The following is a 20,631-nucleotide window of genomic DNA, read 5'->3' as shown; positions in this document are numbered from 1 at the left end:
CAAAGAATAGGAAACTGAGCTAATTAGGCAGTATTAAGCCGTTATTACATGCATTATATCACCTGTGCACATTTTTAATAATAAATATGAAATTACAAATGGGACTGATGAGGATGTTTAATGAATCCTCATCATGGGCAACTATATTTCACAGCGAGCTCAAATGAAAACAACAACTGCGTCAACAAAATGGAGCAAGCTGCGGTACTCCGGGGCCCTCTGGTGGACACCGAGCAGACCCGGGGCCCTCTGGTGGACACCGAGTAGACCCGGGGCCCTCTGGTGGACACCGAGCAGACCCGGGGCCCTCTGGTGGACACCGAGCAGACCCGGGGCCCTCTGGTGGACACCGAGCAGACCCGGGGCCCTCTGGTGCACACCGAGCAGACCCGGGGCCCTCTGGTGGACACCGAGCAGACCCGGGGCGGGGTCCGTGTCCAGACTGCAGACCATCTGACCATCTTCTGCACACGTACACGCTCTGGTCACTTTATTGAGCAACATTTGAGCATAAATGTTACATAAAACCATCATAACATCACATGATATTGAAACGTGTCATGTAGAGGATTTCTTTCCTATACGTTTAACCAGCAGAGGGCAGTAATTGTGTGACGGAAGCAAACAGAATAATTTAAGATCTTTATATAAAGTCTGTTCTTTAGAGAAGTGGCTGAGCCTTAAAAGAGCCGTTGCTTTGACTTGATGCAGTTTATTTGGCCTTCTCAGTCTTCTTGGGCAGGAGCACGGCCTGGATGTTGGGCAGCACTCCTCCCTGCGCGATGGTCACTCCTCCCAGCAGCTTGTTCAGCTCCTCGTCGTTACGCACGGCCAGCTGCAGGTGGCGGGGGATAATACGGGTCTTTTTGTTGTCACGGGCCGCGTTTCCCGCCAGCTCCAGGATCTCCGCGGTCAGATACTCGAGCACAGCCGCCAGATATACGGGAGCTCCGGCGCCCACTCGCTCCGCGTAGTTGCCTTTCCGCAGCAGCCGGTGAACACGGCCTACGGGGAACTGCAGCCCGGCTCTGGAAGAGCGGGACTTGGCCTTGGCCCGAACCTTTCCTCCGGTCTTTCCTCTGCCACTCATTGTTACTACGTTAGAAATGAAGTCACAGAAATAAATAACGAAGCAAGAGAACGTGTTGTTTTCACGGAGGAGCTTCTCTTTGATGCCGCACCAATCAGCGCAGAGCCCAGCCCATGCACGCTGCGCATGCGCGCTGGGCACTGACGCACACGCGCCAACAGACGCAGCAAATCAGATTGTCCAATGAGCAGTGAGAAATTACGCGGAAGTCCCGCCTCCGGGAGGTGGGTTTGGCGCGAGGCAACCAATCAGAGCATAAAAATAAAGCACGTGACTTGTGAGCCGGTGCAGGCAACAAACGTTTGAATGTGGCGCCCATTCTGCGCTTTGTTACATCGATTGAACTGACAAAAAAAAAAACATGAATCGTGATGGGCCATACCAAGCAAATCTATTCCTTTTGTTAGCTTTTTATAAGAGCTTTTCCACAGTCAGGGTGAATAATGGGCTTATATACTGCAGATTGTCCAACTACAATGATGGACGTGTGGGTGCTTTGAGCCACTGGATGTGAAGAGTATGTTCAGTGGTAAATAATAACATTCTCTGCGTTTGCGGAGGAAGACAAACGTTTAAAAGCCTTTTAATTCAGCCATATGTAACACATACAATGTCTTAATCCAAAGCACACGTCTTTCAGGCACAAGTAGACTACTTTAGACGCCAAAGCTGCACGAGTCACATTTAATTTTACAAACGACATTAAGCTCTTTAGTAGAAGTGGGTGGCTCTTAGAAGAGCCTTTGTTTAGAGTCAGGACAGGCGGTTTACTTGGAGCTGGTGTACTTGGTGACGGCTTTGGTGCCCTCAGACACGGCGTGCTTGGCCAGCTCTCCGGGCAGCAGGAGGCGCACGGCGGTCTGGATCTCTCTGGAGGTGATGGTGGAGCGCTTGTTGTACTGCGCCAGGCGGGAGGCCTCTCCGCCGATGCGCTCGAAGATGTCGTTGACGAAGGAGTTCATGATGCCCATGGCCTTGGAGGAGATGCCGGTGTCGGGGTGGACCTGCTTCAGCACCTTGTACACGTAGATGGCGTAGCTCTCCTTCCTGGACTTTCTCCTCTTCTTGCCGCCTTTCCCGGCCGTCTTGGTCACGGCTTTCTTGGAGCCCTTCTTGGGCGCGGACTTGGCTGGTTCAGGCATCGTTCTGTGAGGTTCAGCGCAGCTGTGTGGTCACGGTGACGTCCCGCTGTCTTTATACCACTTGGATGCAAACACCCTGTGCTGGTCCCGTGCTGTGATTGGTCTAAGCTAAAGCTGAAGCTCAAAGGCCACGCCTCTGTGCGACACTGCGCAAACAAAGGACATTTGCCCGCCTTTTTAGATCGATAAAACAACACTAGTTATTTAGAAAAGTAACATTTATAGTCAATGGGTTTATGATGAAGATAATGAAGAAAAATTAAATAAAGGTAAAATGTTAGGGAATAAAAAAATACATCTTATCATTTGGCATATAAGCAGGTTCGGCATTGTCGCTGTAAATAAGAGCGTTATTATTTTTATTAAGAGTATTTCTACAAGAGTGTTTTATAAGTTATGTGTTTTATTATTCACTTCTGTGCCTAATCGGTGTTGCAACGCTGGAATTTCCTCATTGTGGGACAAATGAAGGTTTTCTTATCTTATTTTTTGAGGAACATCTGACAGAGCTTCTCTCAGGACAAACTAGTGCCTGAAGGGACAGACAATAGATCATGGCTTACAAGCCTCCTATTGACAGGGGTTGAACATTAGCTTATATTGCTATAGCACTTAAAACAATGCTATGTCCATGTTAAATAAATGGCTCAGCTTTGACACTTTGATATTTGTATTACAGCGTGTCTCAGCAGTCTGTTTCGGGGTCCCCTGCTCCCTTCCCCTTCATGAAATGAACCCATCCTTTCACTTTGGCCTATTCGCTTGGTCAAAAACGTCTTAAGGAAATATAGTGAAGACAAAGCCAGAGCGCTCATGTTTCTCACTTCATCATGTGTCAGTCAGTGACACTTGGGCACATATGGAGTTATGGGCTTTTTGAATGAGGTTCAACACGATTCATAACGGGGGATTTTACTTAATGCATGGTCTGTGCCTCGCAACTTGTCAGAGATAAAGGAAATACATGGATATCAGAAACATTGCTCTTTGAGGGGTGCGTGGCTCTGAAAAGAGCCGTTGTAGGTTGTAAAACAGAGTTTAGCCTCCGAAGCCGTACAGAGTGCGGCCCTGCCTCTTCAGCGCGTACACCACGTCCATGGCGGTCACGGTCTTCCTCTTGGCGTGCTCGGTGTAGGTGACGGCGTCTCGGATCACGTTCTCCAGGAACACCTTGAGCACTCCGCGGGTTTCCTCGTAGATGAGGCCGGAGATCCGTTTGACTCCGCCGCGGCGCGCCAGTCTGCGGATGGCGGGTTTGGTGATGCCCTGGATGTTGTCCCGCAGCACTTTGCGGTGACGCTTGGCGCCTCCTTTTCCCAGGCCCTTTCCTCCTTTACCTCTGCCACTCATTTTGACTCGATGAGAATGATCTGCACAAATGTCTCTCCGAAGCTGGAGCTCGGCATTTATTTGCGCTCTGAGGGACGTGATAGAGGACAGGGGGAGGAGCCCGGCGCGCGACCGTTACGCACGTGGTCGTCTGAGACAAAGAACAAAGGGAAAAAGGCGCAACAAACGTCTGTTTAATACTTTAAGGCTAAATGCATTTGAACATAGTAGAAACAATTCAGTTGTATCGTCTGGCCACAGTTTTACTCAGAGTAGGATCAATATCTGAGACTCGAGTTTTTCCAGACGATACAAACTGAATTTAGTCTACAATGGAACACTCCTGGATCCACATTTCAACATATTATATATCATAAACAACACAGGGTGTGAGGCCTAGTAATCTCTACAAGAGTTTAGTTCGGCCTATTAACCTGAAATAGATTAGGCACTTTACTTTGGTTTACAATGTTGCTTTAATTTGATACATTTTTCACATCAGGGCTGAACCCCTGAGGATCCTCGGGTCTGAGAAGGTCCTGCAGGTCCTGCGGGTCTGAGAAGGTCCTGCAGGTCCTGCGGGTCTGAGAAGGTCCTGCAGGTCCTGCGGGTCTGAGAAGGTCCTGCGGGTCCTCCGGTCTGAGAAGGTCCTGCAGGTCCTGCGGGTCTGAGAAGGTCCTGCGGGTCCTCCGGTCTGAGAAGGTCCTGCAGGTCCTGCGGGTCTGAGAAGGTCCTGCGGGTCCTCCGGTCTGAGAAGGTCCTGCGGGTCCTCGGGTCTGAGAAGGTCCTGCAGGTCCTGCGGGTCTGAGAAGGTCCTGCGGGTCCTCGGGTCTGAGAAGGTCCTGCAGGTCCTCGGGTCTGAGAAGGTCCTGCGGGTCCTGCGGGTCTGAGAAGGTCCTGCGGGTCCTCGGGTCTGAGAAGGTCCTGCGGGTCCTCGGGTCTGAGAAGGTCCTGCGGGTCCTCGGGTCTGAGAAGGTCCTGCGGGTCCTCGGGTCTGAGAAGGTCCTGCGGGTCCTCGGGTCTGAGAAGGTCCTGCGGGTCCTCGGGTCTGAGAAGGTCCTGCGGGTCCTCGGGTCTGAGAAGGTCCTGCAGGTCCTCGGGTCTGAGAAGGTCCTGCAGGTCCTCGGGTCTGAGAAGGTCCTGCGGGTCCTCAGCTCTGAGAAGGTCCTGCGGGTCCTCGGGTCTGAGAAGGTCCTGCGGGTCCTCGGGTCTGAGAAGGTCCTGCGGGTCCTCGGGTCTGAGAAGGTCCTGCGGGTCCTCGGGTCTGAGAAGGTCCTGCGGGTCCTCGGCTCTGAGAAGGTCCTGCAGGTCCTGCGGGTCTGAGAAGGTCCTGCGGGTCCTCGGGTCTGAGAAGGTCCTGCAGGTCCTCGGGTCTGAGAAGGTCCTGCGGGTCCTCGGGTCTGAGAAGGTCCTGCGGGTCCTCGGGTCTGAGAAGGTCCTGCGGGTCCTCGGGTCTGAGAAGGTCCTGCGGGTCCTCGGGTCTGAGAAGGTCCTGCGGGTCCTCGGGTCTGAGAAGGTCCTGCAGGTCCTCGGGTCTGAGAAGGTCCTGCGGGTCCTCAGCTCTGAGAAGGTCCTGCGGGTCCTCGGGTCTGAGAAGGTCCTGCGGGTCCTCGGGTCTGAGAAGGTCCTGCGGGTCCTCGGGTCTGAGAAGGTCCTGCGGGTCCTCGGGTCTGAGAAGGTCCTGCGGGTCCTCGGCTCTGAGAAGGTCCTGCGGGTCCTCGGGTCTGAGAAGGTCCTGCGGGTCCTCGGGTCTGAGAAGGTCCTGCAGGTCCTCGGGTCTGAGAAGGTCCTGAGGGTCCTCGGGTCTGAGAAGGTCCTGCAGGTCCTCGGGTCTGAGAAGGTCCTGCGGGTCCTCAGCTCTGAGAAGGTCCTGCGGGTCCTCGGGTCTGAGAAGGTCCTGCGGGTCCTCGGGTCTGAGAAGGTCCTGCGGGTCTGAGAAGGTCCTGCAGGTCCTCGGGTCTGAGAAGGTCCTGCAGGTCCTCAGCTCTGAGAAGGTCCTGCAGGTCCTCAGCTCTGAGAAGGTCCTGCAGGTCCTCGGGTCTGAGAAGGTCCTGCAGGTCCTCGGCTCTGAGAAGGTCCTGCAGGTCCTCGGGTCTGAGAAGGTCCTGCGGGTCTGAGAAGGTCCTGAGGGTCCTCCGGTCTGAGAAGGTCCTGCAGGTCCTCGGGTCTGAGAAGGTCCTGCGGGTCCTCGGGTCTGAGAAGGTCCTGCGGGTCCTCGGGTCTGAGAAGGTCCTGCGGGTCTGAGAAGGTCCTGCAGGTCCTCGCGTCTGAGAAGGTCCTGCAGGTCCTCAGCTCTGAGAAGGTCCTGCAGGTCCTCAGCTCTGAGAAGGTCCTGCAGGTCCTCGGGTCTGAGAAGGTCCTGCAGGTCCTCGGCTCTGAGAAGGTCCTGCAGGTCCTCGGGTCTGAGAAGGTCCTGCGGGTCTGAGAAGGTCCTGAGGGTCCTCCGGTCTGAGAAGGTCCTGCAGGTCTTCGGGTCTGAGAAGGTCCTGCAGGTCCTCAGCTCTGAGAAGGTCCTGCGGGTCCTCGGGTCTGAGAAGGTCCTGCGGGTCCTCGGGTCTGAGAAGGTCCTGCAGGTCCTCAGCTCTGAGAAGGTCCTGCGGGTCCTCGGGTCTGAGAAGGTCCTGCAGGTCCTCAGCTCTGAGAAGGTCCTGCGGGTCCTCGGGTCTGAGAAGGTCCTGCAGGTCCTCGGGTCTGAGAAGGTCCTGCGGGTCTGAGAAGGTCCTGCAGGTCCTCAGCTCTGAGAAGGTCCTGCAGGTCCTCAGCTCTGAGAAGGTCCTGCAGGTCCTCAGCTCTGAGAAGGTCCTGCTGCACGTCTCATTTCAATAGACTTTAGATTACCATGAACACAGCTGCACTTCTCACTGCTTCTGACAGTTTGAATGAAGGACACATTTGCCCACAGTAAAGATGAAGTCATGTTTAAAAGAAAAGGAGCCAGGTTTGTGTGTAAAAGAAAATTGTGCTTGAGGTCCAGTACAAAGTATAAAGTATTTGTTAATCACACACAACTGAAACTGTTTCAGAGAAGAGTCATTTACACTGATCACCTGATACAGAAGAGTAAAATGCGTCAAGAATACACTCATTTCAAATCTGTGAAATGTTCCAAAATAACTGAGATAAACCGTAAAACCGTCACATATTTACATTTTAATTTAGCATTACAGGTCTTTTCAGTTTCTTTCTCCTTCAGCTTTATTCACACACACATTTTATTTATAGATTTCTTCTTTTCCTAGGCTCATAGATTTAATGCCATGCAATGTTTTCATGCAATTACAAATAATACTAAATATGATTCATCTTGTAGGCTGTTGTTTTCACTAAAATAAGTGTACATTTAACTATCTACAGGCAGCGTGTCCTATGTGTAGCGTTCGCAGGAGAAGGCCCCCGAGTCGCTCTTCATGATGGTGTCGGTGTTGCGGAGGGAGAGCTGCGAGCGGCACAGGCCGTTACTTTGGGAGTCGTGCAGTGGGTCGTCCGACACCTGAGAATGAACACAAGAGATTAAGACACACATTTTATTCATTCAAATCAAAATTACACAATGAAAACAACACAGGGTTTTTACTATCAGTCGAGTCATCCGTTTAGACTCTCCGAAAGCCTAAAAATGGCACAAAAATCAACATCAACAGGATAGACAGTGTTTTGTCTTGTCACACGTGGACCGGGTTCAAGTCTGGTTTAATCCTGCTTTATTGTGTTTGGATTAAGCCTAATTTATTCAGTGTTTAGTCTGACAGAGCTGGAACTGAAACGTGAGATACAAACTTCAGCCACAAGGGGGCAGTAAAGGGACACTTCGGTTTGGGTGGATTCCTGAGGATAAAGACGTTATTTCAAATCGACCATGAGCTAAAATAACTTTAAAACCAAGTCCTTGTTTTACTGGTTGTATATGATGCAAAACGTCTCAACGGTTGAAGCTCCTCTGTGTTTTTAAAGCCCATGATTCAACCTCGCCAGACTTATTCTTACCTCTTCTGTCATTGGTTTTAAACAGTGACTAAAATTCCTGATAGATATGAATTGACGCCCTGTAATGTCATCACTTCCTGTTACTCGCACCTGTAATGTCATCACTTCCTGTTACTCGCACCTGTAATGTCATCACTTCCTGTTACTCGCACCTGTAATGTCATCACTTCCTGTTACTCGCACCTGTAATGTCATCACTTCCTGTTACTCGCACCTGTAATGTCATCACTTCCTGTTACTCGCACCTGTAATGTCATCACTTCCTGTTACTCGCACCTGTAATGTCATCACTTCCTGTTACTCGCACCTGTAATGTCATCACTTCCTGTTACTCGCACCTGTAATGTCATCACTTCCTGTTACTCGCACCTGTAATGTCATCACTTCCTGTTACTCGCACCTGTACCTGCAAATCGTTTGACAAATAGTGCTTATTTGGCGAATATAAACACAGTAGATTTGTTCAATTATTGTTAAGAGCCCTGAGATATATTATGTCGAATCGATCATTCTGGGAGGAATCCGGATCAGTTTGTACTCCAAACTCACAAACAAATCAAAACTGAGACCACGTTTGATTAGACCTTAAATTCAGACTGGACTTTAGTCATTACAAGTCCTTAAATCTACTTTTTGGTTAAATGTGCTTTAGCTTTGAAATGGGAATTGTCAAAACCCATCAACTGCTCAGTCTACGCTCTTAAAAAATCTAGATGGAAGTTTAATTCTGATTTTCCTTTGCTTGTTACCACTATTTTTTAACTTTAAATACAGAGTTAAAGGTTTAGACTTCACATTCCACAAAAAAAGGAATGCACCTGATTATATTTAAAATTTTACAAAATAAATTGCCTCTTTTCCCCCAGTTTGTAATGTCACTTCCTGAGTGGACACAACTGTTACCAAGCAACCAAACTGTAAACAAGGGAGAAAATATAAATGACACAATAGTTAATATTTTTTGACATATAATAAAACACAATAACGCCTTTATTTTGTTGAATTATTGTTTAAACAGATAAAAGGATTCTCCCTTGAGTGAACTCGATGTTTTCTTTACAAATGCCATGTGACCGGTACAAAACTGTTTCTAATCACCTCAAATATTGTCCCATCAAAAGTAGAAATCATTAGAAAATGCCTCACTATGTATTGTACCTCCTCAAACTTCTTAGCCTTGTATTGCTCTGCTCCTTTCAAGAAGTTCAGTAGAATAATGTCGCACAGCACCGTTCCCTGGAGAGACAGAACAACCATTACTTTAGCGCCGACGAGATGAAACTGTAAAGATGATAAAGAGTTGAACGTACCACGCCCACCGAGGTGAAGGCGGCCACCATGTTGATGAGAGTGGGGATCATGTCGAACTTCCCTGCCTGGGACCAGCAAAAGAGGAACGTCTTCAAGTGTTTCAGATCATTCAGATCTCTTCCATGTCATTCAGTTTGAAAAATGTGGATATTTGATGTTTGTAAATGACGACCTCCCCCTCCCCCCCTCCTAAGGTTAGGGTTAGGGTCAGGGTTAGGGTTAGGGTTAAGGTTAGGGTTATGGTTAGGGTCAGGGTTAGGATCAAGGTTAGGGTTAGGGTTAGGGTTAGGGTTAGGGTTAAGGTTAGGGTTAGGGTTAGGGTTAGGGTTAGGGTTAGGGTTAGGGTTAGGGTTAAGGTTAGGGTTATGGTTAGGGTCAGGGTTAGGATCAAGGTTAGGGTTAGGGTTAGGGTTAGGGTTAGGGTTAGGGTTAGGGTTAAGGTTAGGGTTAGGGTTAAGGTTAGGGTTAGGGTTAGGGTTAAGGTTAAGGTTAAGGTTAGGGTTAAGGTTAGGGTTATGGTTAGGGTCAGGGTTAGGGTTAGGGTTAGGGTTAAGGTTAGGGTTAGGGTTAAGGTTAGGGTTAAGGTTAGGGTTATGGTTAGGGTCAGGGTTAGGATCAAGGTTAGGGTTAGAGTTAGGGTTAGGGTTAAGGTTAGGGTTAGGGTTAGGGTTAGGGTTAGGGTTAGGGTTAAGGTTAGGGTTAGGGTTAAGGTTAGGGTTAAGGTTAGGGTTAGGGTTAGGATCAAAGTTAGGGTTAAGGTTAGGGTCAGGGTTAGGGTTAGGGGTTAGGGTTAAGGGTCAGGGTCAGGGTCAGGGTCAGGGTTAAGGTTAGGGTTAGGGTTAATATTAAGGGTCAGGGTTAGGGTGCGCATTGTTGGAATGTAGTGTCATTTGGACTGTGGTTTGATTCAGTCTGAAAACGTACTTAAAAGTTCTAAACTGTTGACAACGTGTAGGATCTGCACCTGAGCAATGAAGTATTCGAACAAAGGCAGCACGGCTCTCTCTTTCTCTCTCATTCACTCTTTATCTCTCTCTCTCTCTCTCTCTCTCTCTCTCTCTCTCTCTCTCTCTCTCTAATGAGGAACTGAAATTAATCTTTATATCATAACCGCCCCGCAATGACTGGTAGGGTTAGATTATCAAACAATTTATGCAAACAAAAATATTATAATGTTTAAAATAATACTAGGGCCTATTTCTAATACTAATACTAGGTCTACCACTATGAAGAATGATAATAATTCCTAAATCGCCGCCACTGAGTGTTCATTGGCATTCACCCCTACATCCCTGGGTTTGAAGTTCATCCTTCTTACACTTTTCAGCAGGAAAGTCAATTATTGATGAAAAAATAGAAATGGAAAAGTAACACAAATAAGGGGGAAATTCAAATGTATTTATAGTCTAACACAGATTCTTTTTTATAGTACAAAATGTAGGTTCGACATAAACGTTTGCAAATGTAACATGTGCACGTATAAAATGCGTATAATCGTATAATCGTATAATCTGGCACAACATAAAAAGAAATGAGAAATAAGAGTGATTTTTTCAATGTAAATTAACACAAATAAATGCCACTTCTCGATTGGAAAGGGCGTGAGAAGAAGTCAAAAGAGCCATTTACTCCAGGCCCCAGTCAATAATTATGAATACACGTGCAATTTTAAAGATACTTCCTCATTGTTATTCCATATCTGCTCTTATTTTTTCACTAAGATCCGCTCCCCTGCTTTATATTGCACCACTTCTTTATATTTAGAATTGATTTGAACGGGATGAACATTTGGCCCAGATGTTGCACTCACATTTCCGTTGACCAGCACGTCAAACCGAATGGCGTAGGCTTTGATGAGCGTCCGATAGTCAGTGCCGTTGTCCATCTTGTAGTATTTGGCAAACCTACATAAATAACTTAAGTTAGAGGAGGAATTTAATGTCATTGTGTACGACTTCAGTGCTACAAATCACAAAGAGGATCGGCTGCTGACCGTTCCATTCAAAAGCACCAGGATGTTTATTTTCTGACTCTATCCACGCACGGGTTTCAGAATGATGAGAATGTACAGTTGCCATATGAATGAACAAGTTCAAACTAAATATTAGCTCTTTAGAATGTGAAAAAGTCAAAATGTTGCATGAACAGGAAGCTGAAATATATAGTTTCTGCAGAAGCGTTTTAGCAGTAAGAGTCAATGGTGAGTTATGAAAGTAAGTAAGTAAAGAGCTGCTACAGTCAAATGACAAATATAAAAGTCCACCACTCTGCCAAATATTTAACACAAAAAAAAGAAAGAAAATCGATCAAAACAGTTGTAGAAAAGCAGACGAACGACAGAAACACTACAGAATATGCCCACAATTATCACTTTCTCTACTTAAATAAGGTGTTTCTGAGTCGTGCGCTGAGAAAATGAACTGTTTTGGAGCGAGTTGAAGTGTCCTTTATCTCCCCCTGCCGTTAGCAAACAAGCGCAACAACGGAAAAACAGAAAGAAAAGCAGCACGGACCAGAACGAGCAAAGAAACACAGCAGAGAGACACTGAAAATGATCTATAAAGGTTTTGCTGCAAGCGTGGAGGGGTTTTGGCATTCGATGGTGAGCTCTACGGGAATACTCTGTTATTTGTTGCTTAAATCTCTTCAAAGGTCTAAAACAAACCAACACAAGGTGTCAATGTCTGTACCTGAAGTTGTATCCCGGGGAGACGGCGTTCTTCTGCGACATGGCGTCCAGTCGAGTGAAGGAGTACTCGGGGTTACACTTGTCATCCGATTTATCCAGGTCACACATCCAGCCGATCTTTATCCCAATCACGCCGCCCTGAGACACAGTTATTCATACACAAAACTGATCAACGTACTTTGTTTACTGGATTTTGAAGCCTCAAAATCTCAGCGTTGAGGGGAGGGTGAGGGTCGCTAATGTTTAATCTAGTAAGTTTTAAGATGTTTTGTTATTTACGGCTTCATTTAGTAACAAAGATGAACTCCAAACGCTAGATTTCAGGCTCATTGTCGTAATGGCGTCCTCTACACATTAAGTCACTGTGATAAAATGTGAATATATGATTATATTTCTGTGATGTATTTATCTGCATAATAGTGATATTTTATCTGCTTCATTAGTCTAAGAGAAGAACGGGTGTGTGACAAACTGCATTTGTGAAGGGGTCGTAAATATGGGCCAAAGGATGTTTGCCCTAGGGGGGGTGACAGCCCAGAGGAGTTTGGGTAATGTTTACCCAAGGCTTGATCTCTACGGAAAAATACCAAGTGCCTTGATGTGAGGCTGACCAATGAGAAATGTGACCCGCCTATTCCAGAATATCTAATAAAACCAACCAGCATGGGAAAAAACGGAGTGAGACGCAGGAGGGTCAGCCAGGCTCCTTACAACGGCCTGGCTGACACAGCCCGGCGTTTTCTCCCATGCATGCCACACAAATGTCTGATATTTCTGTGTCGTTTCATATTCTAGGTTGAATTGTGTTCTCAATGTGTTACGGAATAGCATCGGTGTTTGTCTAATTCCATGACAGTCACGTGCGTTTATGTGCTCTATAATCTGATAAAAGACTTAATTTAGTTTAGTTTATCATCCTCATTGGTATTGAGTATCAAACCTTTTCCTTCATATCAAATTTGAGTTGGAAATGTTAGTATAGTGACAGTATCGAGGCGCCACAGGTCCAATTGTGATTTATACGAGTGACTTGAAGTATTTTGTGACTGTTTCAAAGGAGTGAGAAGTCTTTAGTGTGACAGTGACTTCTGGTCTCGTACTCACCTTATTCACGAGCGTGGTGAAGTTCTGCTGCGCGTACTCAACCACGCTTCCAACTCGGAAGATGGGGCAGTACGTGTTGTTCACCATGTCGTAATTGCAACTTTTGATGTACTGTTCTGTTATGGTCGGAAGGAAGTTGCCTCTGCAGAAAACGTGGAGACACAGTTTTACATTTGGGTCATTCTTTGTGTTGAATGTTTAACAGTACAAACTTTGTGTAGTTGAAGGTCGGGAAACGAATGCTGTTCTTAATGAAAATGGTGAAGTTTTCCACCTCTGGCATCGGTGTTCTGCAAAGAAATGTTAAAAAATGTTTGCTATTTGTATTTGGGCAAGTTATATACAGATTCAATATTTTTTTAACAGGTTTTTTGGTCAGTTTCTTCCCTCAACATAAGCTTAAACAACATTGTCAGATTTGCACCTACATATGTTTTACTGTCTAATTTCAAACACTTTATAGATTTATTTATGTGATGTAACTTAAGTAGCGCCTGCACTGACCAAACTTTACAAACTTCTAATGTTTTGATGGATCGTACAGAAGCATTTGTTGGTATCTAATTTTAGGCTTAAATTTAACGGATTTAACGGAATTGACGGATTTTCAATAGGCCATTTTACAAACACACAATACCTTGTCTATATGTTTATATGAACACATTGCATGATGAAAAACCTGTAATACCATTGTCTTACTTTTACTAGTAAATAAATAGCAGAAGTTTCAAATTGATCACTTTAAATGTCAGATGTTCCTTTTCATCTGTCTTAACTGTGAAAACAAATGAATAATGAACCAAAAGTGTAATGCAGAGAAGTAGAAGTTATTATAGTTTTAAAAGCTTCTAGTTTAGAGCCTATGAAACAGTTTATCAATGTTGTTTTTACTGAATTATATTTGGATAGGAATGAACAAAGCTAGTGTTTGTAAAGATTTGTAGAAATTACCAATAGAGGGCGGTCACGTGTCTGCTGTGATATCCAATAGCATGAATCTGCGACTCTTAAAGTTTAGGTTTTCATATTTTTGTAATTATGACTTAGTTTGGTGGGATGGTCTTTGGGGTAAATATGTATCATGGTTTTATCAGTCAAGTTTCAGTTTGTGTGGAAAAATGTAAAAATAAAAGTTAATTAGGAACAGGAAGTCGATCTGAGAACCAATTGAAATAATTATTCAACAAAATAAAAGGTGTTATCAGGTATTATCATTTGTCAAATCGTAATTGTGTAATTTATATGAATTTTGGCTCTTGTTTACTGTATTTTTTGTCACATTGAATGGATGGATGGTAACGGTTTGGAAATAGGTTTGGTTCAGGAACAGTTAATTTGCTTCAATTTAAATTGTAAAGAGAGTATTTTTACAGCTATTCTCTGTTAAGGATTTTTTTTTTTTTTTTTTTGCCATGGTATTTTTTTTTTTTTTTGCCATGGTATTATCTATAATACAATAATGAACAAAGACAATAGACAAAATATCACTAAACATTAAATAACCTCAACCATAAAATAAATAAATAAATGAGTAACTTAAAGTGGGACTAAACATCTAAACTCTGCCCACAACAAAATTCAAAGCCTGGAGAACTTTCTGACAATGGCAAATTAACAGTTCCACTCAATTGTATCACTTAAGTAAATGTAGATGCCGGATTATGCCTGTTAATATTGTACTTTTACAGTAAACAATATTTAAAACATGTTTATTGAACTCCTGTAGAGATGGAGAATTTCGGTCAAAAGAAGTGATTTCTTTTTCTTTTCTTTCTTTCCAACTCGATTTGAACTCAAAATCTTTGGGTAAAATGTCAACAATGTGCCAAAAAAATAAATCCTCAATCCTCATCTATTGCTCTAAAATAGTCAAACGAAAGGTTCCGCTTTGTCAGTCCCACTGTAATAACACGACACGGGGCCAATGAGAGTAAATACGTTACGTTTTGATGGTGTCGACTTCGGCCGGACACCAGCCCTGGATTTCACATGTTTTACTGCTGCCTTTCCACGGGACGCAGTTCCCGGTCAGGATTCCTGAGCAAAATATTCAGTTTTATAAAATATCAATACCTTTTCAACACAGACATTTTGACTTCTCACCATTGCTCCCAGTCTTCCCCGCGACGCAGTCACTGTCCTTTTTACAGGAGTGTTTGTGTTCACTCTACGAGAAATATATTCATACATCAGGCCTTGTGTGTTATTGTATTTTACCTTTTTATTCTTTCAGTGAAACATAAACCTGTCCGACCTCTGGGCAAAATCCTTGGATTTGGTTTTCTGTGGTGATCATTTTGGTGATGATGCAGAAGACCGAGGCTCCCTGTAAAAGAGGTTTGAATGTTCAAGTCTGGACACGGTTTTGAAAAAATCCATTTCTTTACACTGCCCAACTTTCACCTGAAACTAATCTTCTTTTTTACCCAGAATACTGCTGTAACTCACCAGTAAATTTAACCTTAAACCTCCATTTATGTTTAAAGAGGGATTCTCTTTTTTTTTTTAAATAAAAATGGCCTTCTTAACTCCTCTTTCAAACATCTCTTCTCTGGATAATGCGGCAGCACATGTCAGGCTCCATGTGCAGCCGGCTGCCGAGTTGTGAGTTTGAATCCCCTTCTCTCAAATCCCCATTTCACACTCCAAAGGGTAAAAAAATCCCCACCTCACTGTCGTCTAAAGAGTTGGTGGTTTGAAGATGGAGATCACGGTGCTCTGTAATCCTAAATGTGTGCACCTTCTGTGTTGATACAGCGCTTTGAGCAGTGGCTGTTTAGTCTCACCTGTACCGCTCTTTACAACTCACAAGAGGCTCAACACAGAAGGCACACTGACTCGAACGCAGAACGCCCTGAGTCTTCACACATCGGAGCGATCCAAACTGGATCAAAGCGCTCGCTTTTGACTTGAGATGATATGAGAAAACACGACGGGGAAAAGCAGACACTGAAGAAAGTAATATTTTTTCACAACACGATAAATCGACGTGTTTCCAGAAATTATAACTTTATATGTTGAGCCAAAAGATTTATCAAAACAAAGCTCGCACACGTTAGCATCAGCGGTTTCTTGTTTATCGACCCACAGCCAACCCACACTAACTCTATCCAAACCAATGCATTACTTAAAGAGACGTTCAAAAGTGGTGCGGCGACGCAGAGAACGGGAAATAAATGCACAAAATGCTGATGATAAACCAGTATAGTTTATTCTAGAGCAGGGGTGGGCAATTATTTTCCTCCGAGGGACATATTCGAATCCAGGCAACTGTCAAATATAGGCTATTTAAGCTATAATTTAATTCATTTCAGGTCATCTTTATTAAGGATACAAGTGCAGACAGATGCCTTTTTTAAAAATATTACTTGGTATGTTTGGCGGGCCGGATTATAAAGACAAACGGGCCGTATGTGGCCCTCGGGCCACAGTTTGCCCACCCCAGTCCAGCGTATTTGACTGCAACACAAACTTGGAATTACTGAACATCTTTTTGTGAATTGCTGAGACTGCCCGTTAAAAAGTAATAATTCAGGTACGATTTAGATTTGAAGCCTGCAATGAGCATGTGTAGCAAGGCCCAAAGTCCCTGTGATAGGCCCACGAGCCCTACCAGGAACAAACAGTAGAAGATGAATGAATGATGAATGGATTTAGATTTTATTCCTAAAAATAAACGTGGCTTATGTGACTTATCAGCTGCTCACGTAGCAGAGCTTTGCCTCTGGAGCTGAGCCTGGAGATGCAGAGCGACATTAGCAGAAGTGGTCCAAAGTGCTTGATAGTCGAAACGTGGCTATTGACCTTATTCCACCCCAAAGTAGATCCAATTGTATAAAAAGTCCAATGTTCATGTGACCAACAAGTCAACGTTGCACTGATTCCCTGGGCCTGAAAATGACCACAGATAAAACTTATTTCCCTTCGAGTTCTGCAGCTTTATGTTCACTAATACAACCGGAAGGAGCTGAATGTGCCCAGACAAACTTCCGGAATGAGGTGAATAAACAGCCAGGCGTTCCTCCTTCAGGATGGTGCGTCCTGTAACATTGCATCATTTAAAGCTTTTCGGCGGCTTTGTCTTGAGTGGTTTACCTGTGTTGGCGTGACGTAGTCGGCCACATCCATCACTTTGTTGTTGTAGGTGCCAAAGCCTTTGACTTTGGTCATCACTGAGGACTCGATGGCTGTGTCTCTGGACTGATAAGCCTTTTCATGCAGAAACACCCACCTGCAGCAGCAATATGCAGAAATATGCACGTTTTATGAAGCTGTTTACGTGATTTTTTATGCATCATTATTGAGGATTATTGAGAAGGACTTTGGGGAACCTAACTGAAACTCAGCTTTATTTTATACACTTGTAAAAATGACTTGAATTTGAATAAAGTGCCACACATAAAACTACTTAGAGTTCTGTCCTATGTGCAAAGGCACCTCGTTCCAAAGTTTAGAAAAGAGTTTCCAACTGGACCTAATAATTATTATGTCTGTAAATTGTATTGTGCTTTACAAGGCTCTCAAATTGTCACATTGTTATTGTTCGTGCACATCACAGACATTGTTCGTGAGATTCTTCCGTGGCCACAGCTGCCCTGGGGTAGACTGATGAAAGGTTGCCAATCCGAACCATCAAAACTAAGAGGTGCAATCCTGTTCATAGGCCCGAGGCAGAGGTCCCGTGAACACATCACTCCCGTTCTCCGCTCTCTCCACTGGCTCCCCAGTGAACTTCAAAATACTCCTCCTCACCTTCAAAGCTCTTCACCACCTTGCCCCCCCCTACCTGTCTGACCTCCTCATCCCCCACCGCCCCTCCCGAGCTCTCCGCTCCTCCCGAGCCCACCGCCCCTCCCGAGCCCACCGCCCCTCCCGAGCCCACCGCCCCTCCCGAGCCCACCGCTCCTCCTCCTCTCTCACCTTGGCTGCACCAACATCCCGACTCAAAACTTTTGGTGACAGAGCATTCTCCCGAACAGCACCCCGACTCTGGAACTCCCTCCCCCAACCTGTCCCACTCTCCTCACTCACAACATTCAAATCCCGCCTAAAAACATACCTCTTCACCCAAGCCTATGACCTCCCCCTCCCCGCGCCTCCTCTACCCCACTGTCTACACTTCTACCCCCTGTTACATCCTTTCTACTTCTTCTGTCTTGTTTATTTTATCTGTATATTATTGTGTATTGTACGTGCTGTCCCCCCCTGTCTGTAAATACCCCCCCCCTTTTTGTATATGTCAAAGCGTCTTTGGGTCACTGAAAAGCGCTATATAAATAAAAGATGTATTATTTTTATTATAGAGGTTCAAAAGGGAAGTAGAGAGTAGAGACGAGACGCTCTGGATGTCTAACGCAGGAGAACCAGAGACTTGAAAACTCGTCACATTGTGGTAGTATTGTCGAAACTGCCCTTCTTTTATGGAGCTCAACAGTGACACACAACTTCTGGTTCCGGAAGCATATTTTCCATTAATTTTTCCCCAGCAAAATTTAAAAAACAAACACATAAACAGATTCAACGTTGAAAGCTTGCTCGGGGCTCGGGGTGCTACTGAGCACGTTATAAACTGCTAAGTTGTTTATATTATTTAGCCGAAATGTAGGTTTTACATGTGTTTTTTGGACTGAAAACAACCACGTCATGGAGACATATTTATCACATAGCCATGCCTTTAAACTCTTAAAGGTTGTATGGAGGATTTTCATTAGTTTTTAGTCGTCAATATCTGTTATAAATAGCCTAATTGATGTGCAACAGGCTTGTACTTGTGGTAAACTGAAAAAAAGAATCAAAATACATCAAGTGTGGACGTGATGACTATTAGAGAAGGAGGCTACCTTGTCTCCTATTGGCCTCTGGCTCGTCAATCAAACTCACAACGTTCCTTTCGTAACCGACTGTGTTTTCAGTGCGTGATTTACGTAAACATCTCTGCCTACGTAAGACACTGCTTACTCCAGTACAATGTTTGTCACAATGGCAGACAAGAAGCAAAAGAAAGTCAGAATTTGAGGTTTTTGAAAAGAAGAGACAAACTAAAGTGAGATTCTTTTAATGGCGACTGTCCTTTTACACCATTTGTAAAAGGACCGTCGTTGGACTTTCTTTCCTTGAAAAATCCTCCAGAAAACCTTTAATGCTTGGATTTTTCTAAAAGCTATTGGTAAAAATGACCAAAAAAAAGGACTATTTTTGGTCAGATCGAGCAATCCACAAAGAAATGCCAACAAAATCCAAGCTGGAGGAGTTCTAATTACTTCAATTCACTTCATATTAGTTCAAATGTTCCAAATTGCTGAAAATTGCATCTACTTAACGTCAGATTGGAAGAATGGAACCAGTCCTTCTGGCTTAATAAATTTAATAAAATAGTAAAACAAAGTGCTAAAATGGACAAGATCCTGAAACAGAAAGAATACTGTTTTATCTCTTTGGCTTACATGAGTAGAAAACAACTTTTTCTTTATGTCTTTATATCAAAAACACCAGAGAAGCTGTTTAAAGCAGCTAAAAAAACAGAAAAACAATAGCTGCTAGTGCGGCTAAGCTTCAGTCAAGGCCGTTTGAGCGAGGAAATGATCAGAATGTGAAATGTGTGTAAACCGAGCACACAATTCAAACTGAGGACGAATATGAGATTGGATTCTGGTCTGGAACACGAATGTACGAATGACACTAAAGCAGTTTGGCAGATATTTGTATACACAGCCCCAATGCATCAATATAATCTAATCTGACAATGTTTTTGAACACACACCTTTTCAAAACCTGAATAAAACATCAATTTAATTTCAAATGTGAGATTCACGCATCAATCAATGTAAAGGAGATTATTTTAGCATCTTAAAAAGTCTAGATAAACATGTGAAAACAAAGACTTACCCAACAAAATAGGTGATAATGAGCAGTTGGACGACTCGGTTGATGATGCCGATGGTCCAGCTTTTGACCACCACGGATTTGGTGGTTTCATAAGTGAAAAAGTCTGTTATACACGACCACATAGCAGAAGATATCAAATTAATATTGTAGAAATACAATACGTAAAGTAAATAAGAAAAATTAAAATAGAAAAGGTGTTGAAATTGTTGTTGACAATTGTTGGTTTTCTTCTCAAAGTTGTATCCAGTAATGAAATCTGACGGTGATCTTCTGCTCTCCCAAGCTTTATATCCATTAAATAAAGTCAACAGCACCCACCCAGTGCTCGCTCTCTCTCTCCGTCCTCATCTCTCCGTCTCTCCTCCCATAGATACAGTCAGCATCCGAGGGAACGCCCACTAACGGACCTCTGTGGGGGAAGCAGGCCATTCATTTCAATGAAGAAGAGCTGCTCTGTCACTCTCAGTTCGACAGAAGACAGACTTTAGGACTTATGTTGTTCCAAATGCAGACACAGATATGGAGAAGATCAGAAGTGGTCAAACGGCCCAAATTTGTATAAATATGCAAGAATGGTAAATGCTACCACAATGCTAATGCCACCGCCAGCGTCTATAGAATAATATATTTATTTTTCTGAGGTAACGTCATGTCAACAACCTCATTCAAACTCAATTGTGACTCGACTCATGCTTTAAATTTGAGATATTTGTACATGTGTCAGTAAACAACATTAAATCCCCAGCAAAGGCCAGTATTTTATTTTGGAAAACCTCCTGCCTAAAGAAAACACATAAAGTGTCATTTGGGAACTGCACAAACAGGACTTCACTTTTCCATTCTGGATTTGGGGTGAAACAAGGTTGTCTGACACAAGCAGAGGTTTTGTGCTTTAAAGGTGGATTCATCTTCAATTTTAAGAAACGGTTCAGAAGGAAAAAGAAAACGTTTAAAATAAAATCAGCTGTCGTAAGTTGATATTTATTGCATTGATTTTTTAAATGTGTTGTGAATGATTTAATCTGTATAATATGGTAATATAATTGTCACACCATGCACTAAATGACCAACATCCTCCTCAGACCCACCTCTGTCCT

At 44.2% G+C, this 20,631-nt stretch overlaps 4 protein-coding genes across 4 annotated transcripts; all 4 read right to left on the bottom strand.

The window, feature by feature from the left end:
• Positions 1–411: 411 nt before the first annotated feature.
• On the bottom strand, positions 412–1,184 carry LOC140377855 (histone H2A). The gene has a single exon (XM_072463464.1). It carries the CDS (start codon positions 1,088–1,090, stop codon positions 713–715), a length of 378 nt encoding a protein of 125 aa, XP_072319565.1. The 5' UTR covers positions 1,091–1,184; the 3' UTR covers positions 412–712.
• A 486-nt stretch (positions 1,185–1,670) lies between these two features.
• LOC140377475 (histone H2B-like) lies at positions 1,671–2,272 on the bottom strand. The gene has a single exon (XM_072462902.1). It carries the CDS (start codon positions 2,230–2,232, stop codon positions 1,858–1,860), a length of 375 nt encoding a protein of 124 aa, XP_072319003.1. The 5' UTR covers positions 2,233–2,272; the 3' UTR covers positions 1,671–1,857.
• Positions 2,273–3,211: 939 nt separating this feature from the next.
• On the bottom strand, positions 3,212–3,645 carry LOC140377767 (histone H4). The gene has a single exon (XM_072463318.1). The coding sequence runs from the start codon at positions 3,580–3,582 to the stop codon at positions 3,271–3,273; it is 312 nt and encodes a 103-aa protein (XP_072319419.1). The 5' UTR covers positions 3,583–3,645; the 3' UTR covers positions 3,212–3,270.
• Positions 3,646–6,584: 2,939 nt separating this feature from the next.
• On the bottom strand, positions 6,585–19,831 carry p2rx3b (purinergic receptor P2X, ligand-gated ion channel, 3b). Its single transcript, XM_072462901.1, has 12 exons — positions 19,535–19,831; positions 16,745–16,880; positions 14,904–14,975; positions 14,753–14,816; positions 14,593–14,686; positions 12,862–12,939; positions 12,650–12,791; positions 11,547–11,683; positions 10,667–10,760; positions 8,856–8,921; positions 8,704–8,781; positions 6,585–7,051 (listed from the first exon to the last, which is right to left on the bottom strand). The coding sequence occupies exons 1-12, from the start codon at positions 19,654–19,656 to the stop codon at positions 6,926–6,928; spliced, it is 1,209 nt and encodes a 402-aa protein (XP_072319002.1). The 5' UTR covers positions 19,657–19,831; the 3' UTR covers positions 6,585–6,925.
• Between the last annotated feature and the right edge of the window lie 800 nt (positions 19,832–20,631).

This window comes from Eucyclogobius newberryi, unplaced genomic scaffold, assembly GCF_026437365.1.
Source record: "Eucyclogobius newberryi isolate DKJ021-1_F unplaced genomic scaffold, fEucNew1.0.hap1 SCAF_4, whole genome shotgun sequence".
Classification (NCBI taxonomy): Eukaryota; Metazoa; Chordata; class Actinopteri; order Gobiiformes; family Gobiidae; genus Eucyclogobius; species Eucyclogobius newberryi.
This window is presented reverse-complemented; position numbering and strand designations above follow the sequence as displayed.

Bases quoted from the DNA above. Each gene is read 5' to 3' on its own strand.
- LOC140377767 (XM_072463318.1), bottom strand. From the start codon at position 3,582: ATGAGTGGCAGAGGTAAAGGAGGAAAGGGCCTGGGAAAAGGAGGCGCC.
- LOC140377475 (XM_072462902.1), bottom strand. From the start codon at position 2,232: ATGCCTGAACCAGCCAAGTCCGCGCCCAAGAAGGGCTCCAAGAAAGCC.
- LOC140377855 (XM_072463464.1), bottom strand. From the start codon at position 1,090: ATGAGTGGCAGAGGAAAGACCGGAGGAAAGGTTCGGGCCAAGGCCAAG.
- p2rx3b (XM_072462901.1), bottom strand. From the start codon at position 19,656: ATGTGGTCGTGTATAACAGACTTTTTCACTTATGAAACCACCAAATCC. The intron at 14,976-16,744 runs GTAAACCACTCA...CCTCTTTTACAG, and splicing joins ACTACGTCACGCCAACACAG to GGAGCCTCGGTCTTCTGCAT. The intron at 14,817-14,903 runs GTCGGACAGGTT...TATTTCTCGTAG, and splicing joins TCCAAGGATTTTGCCCAGAG to AGTGAACACAAACACTCCTG.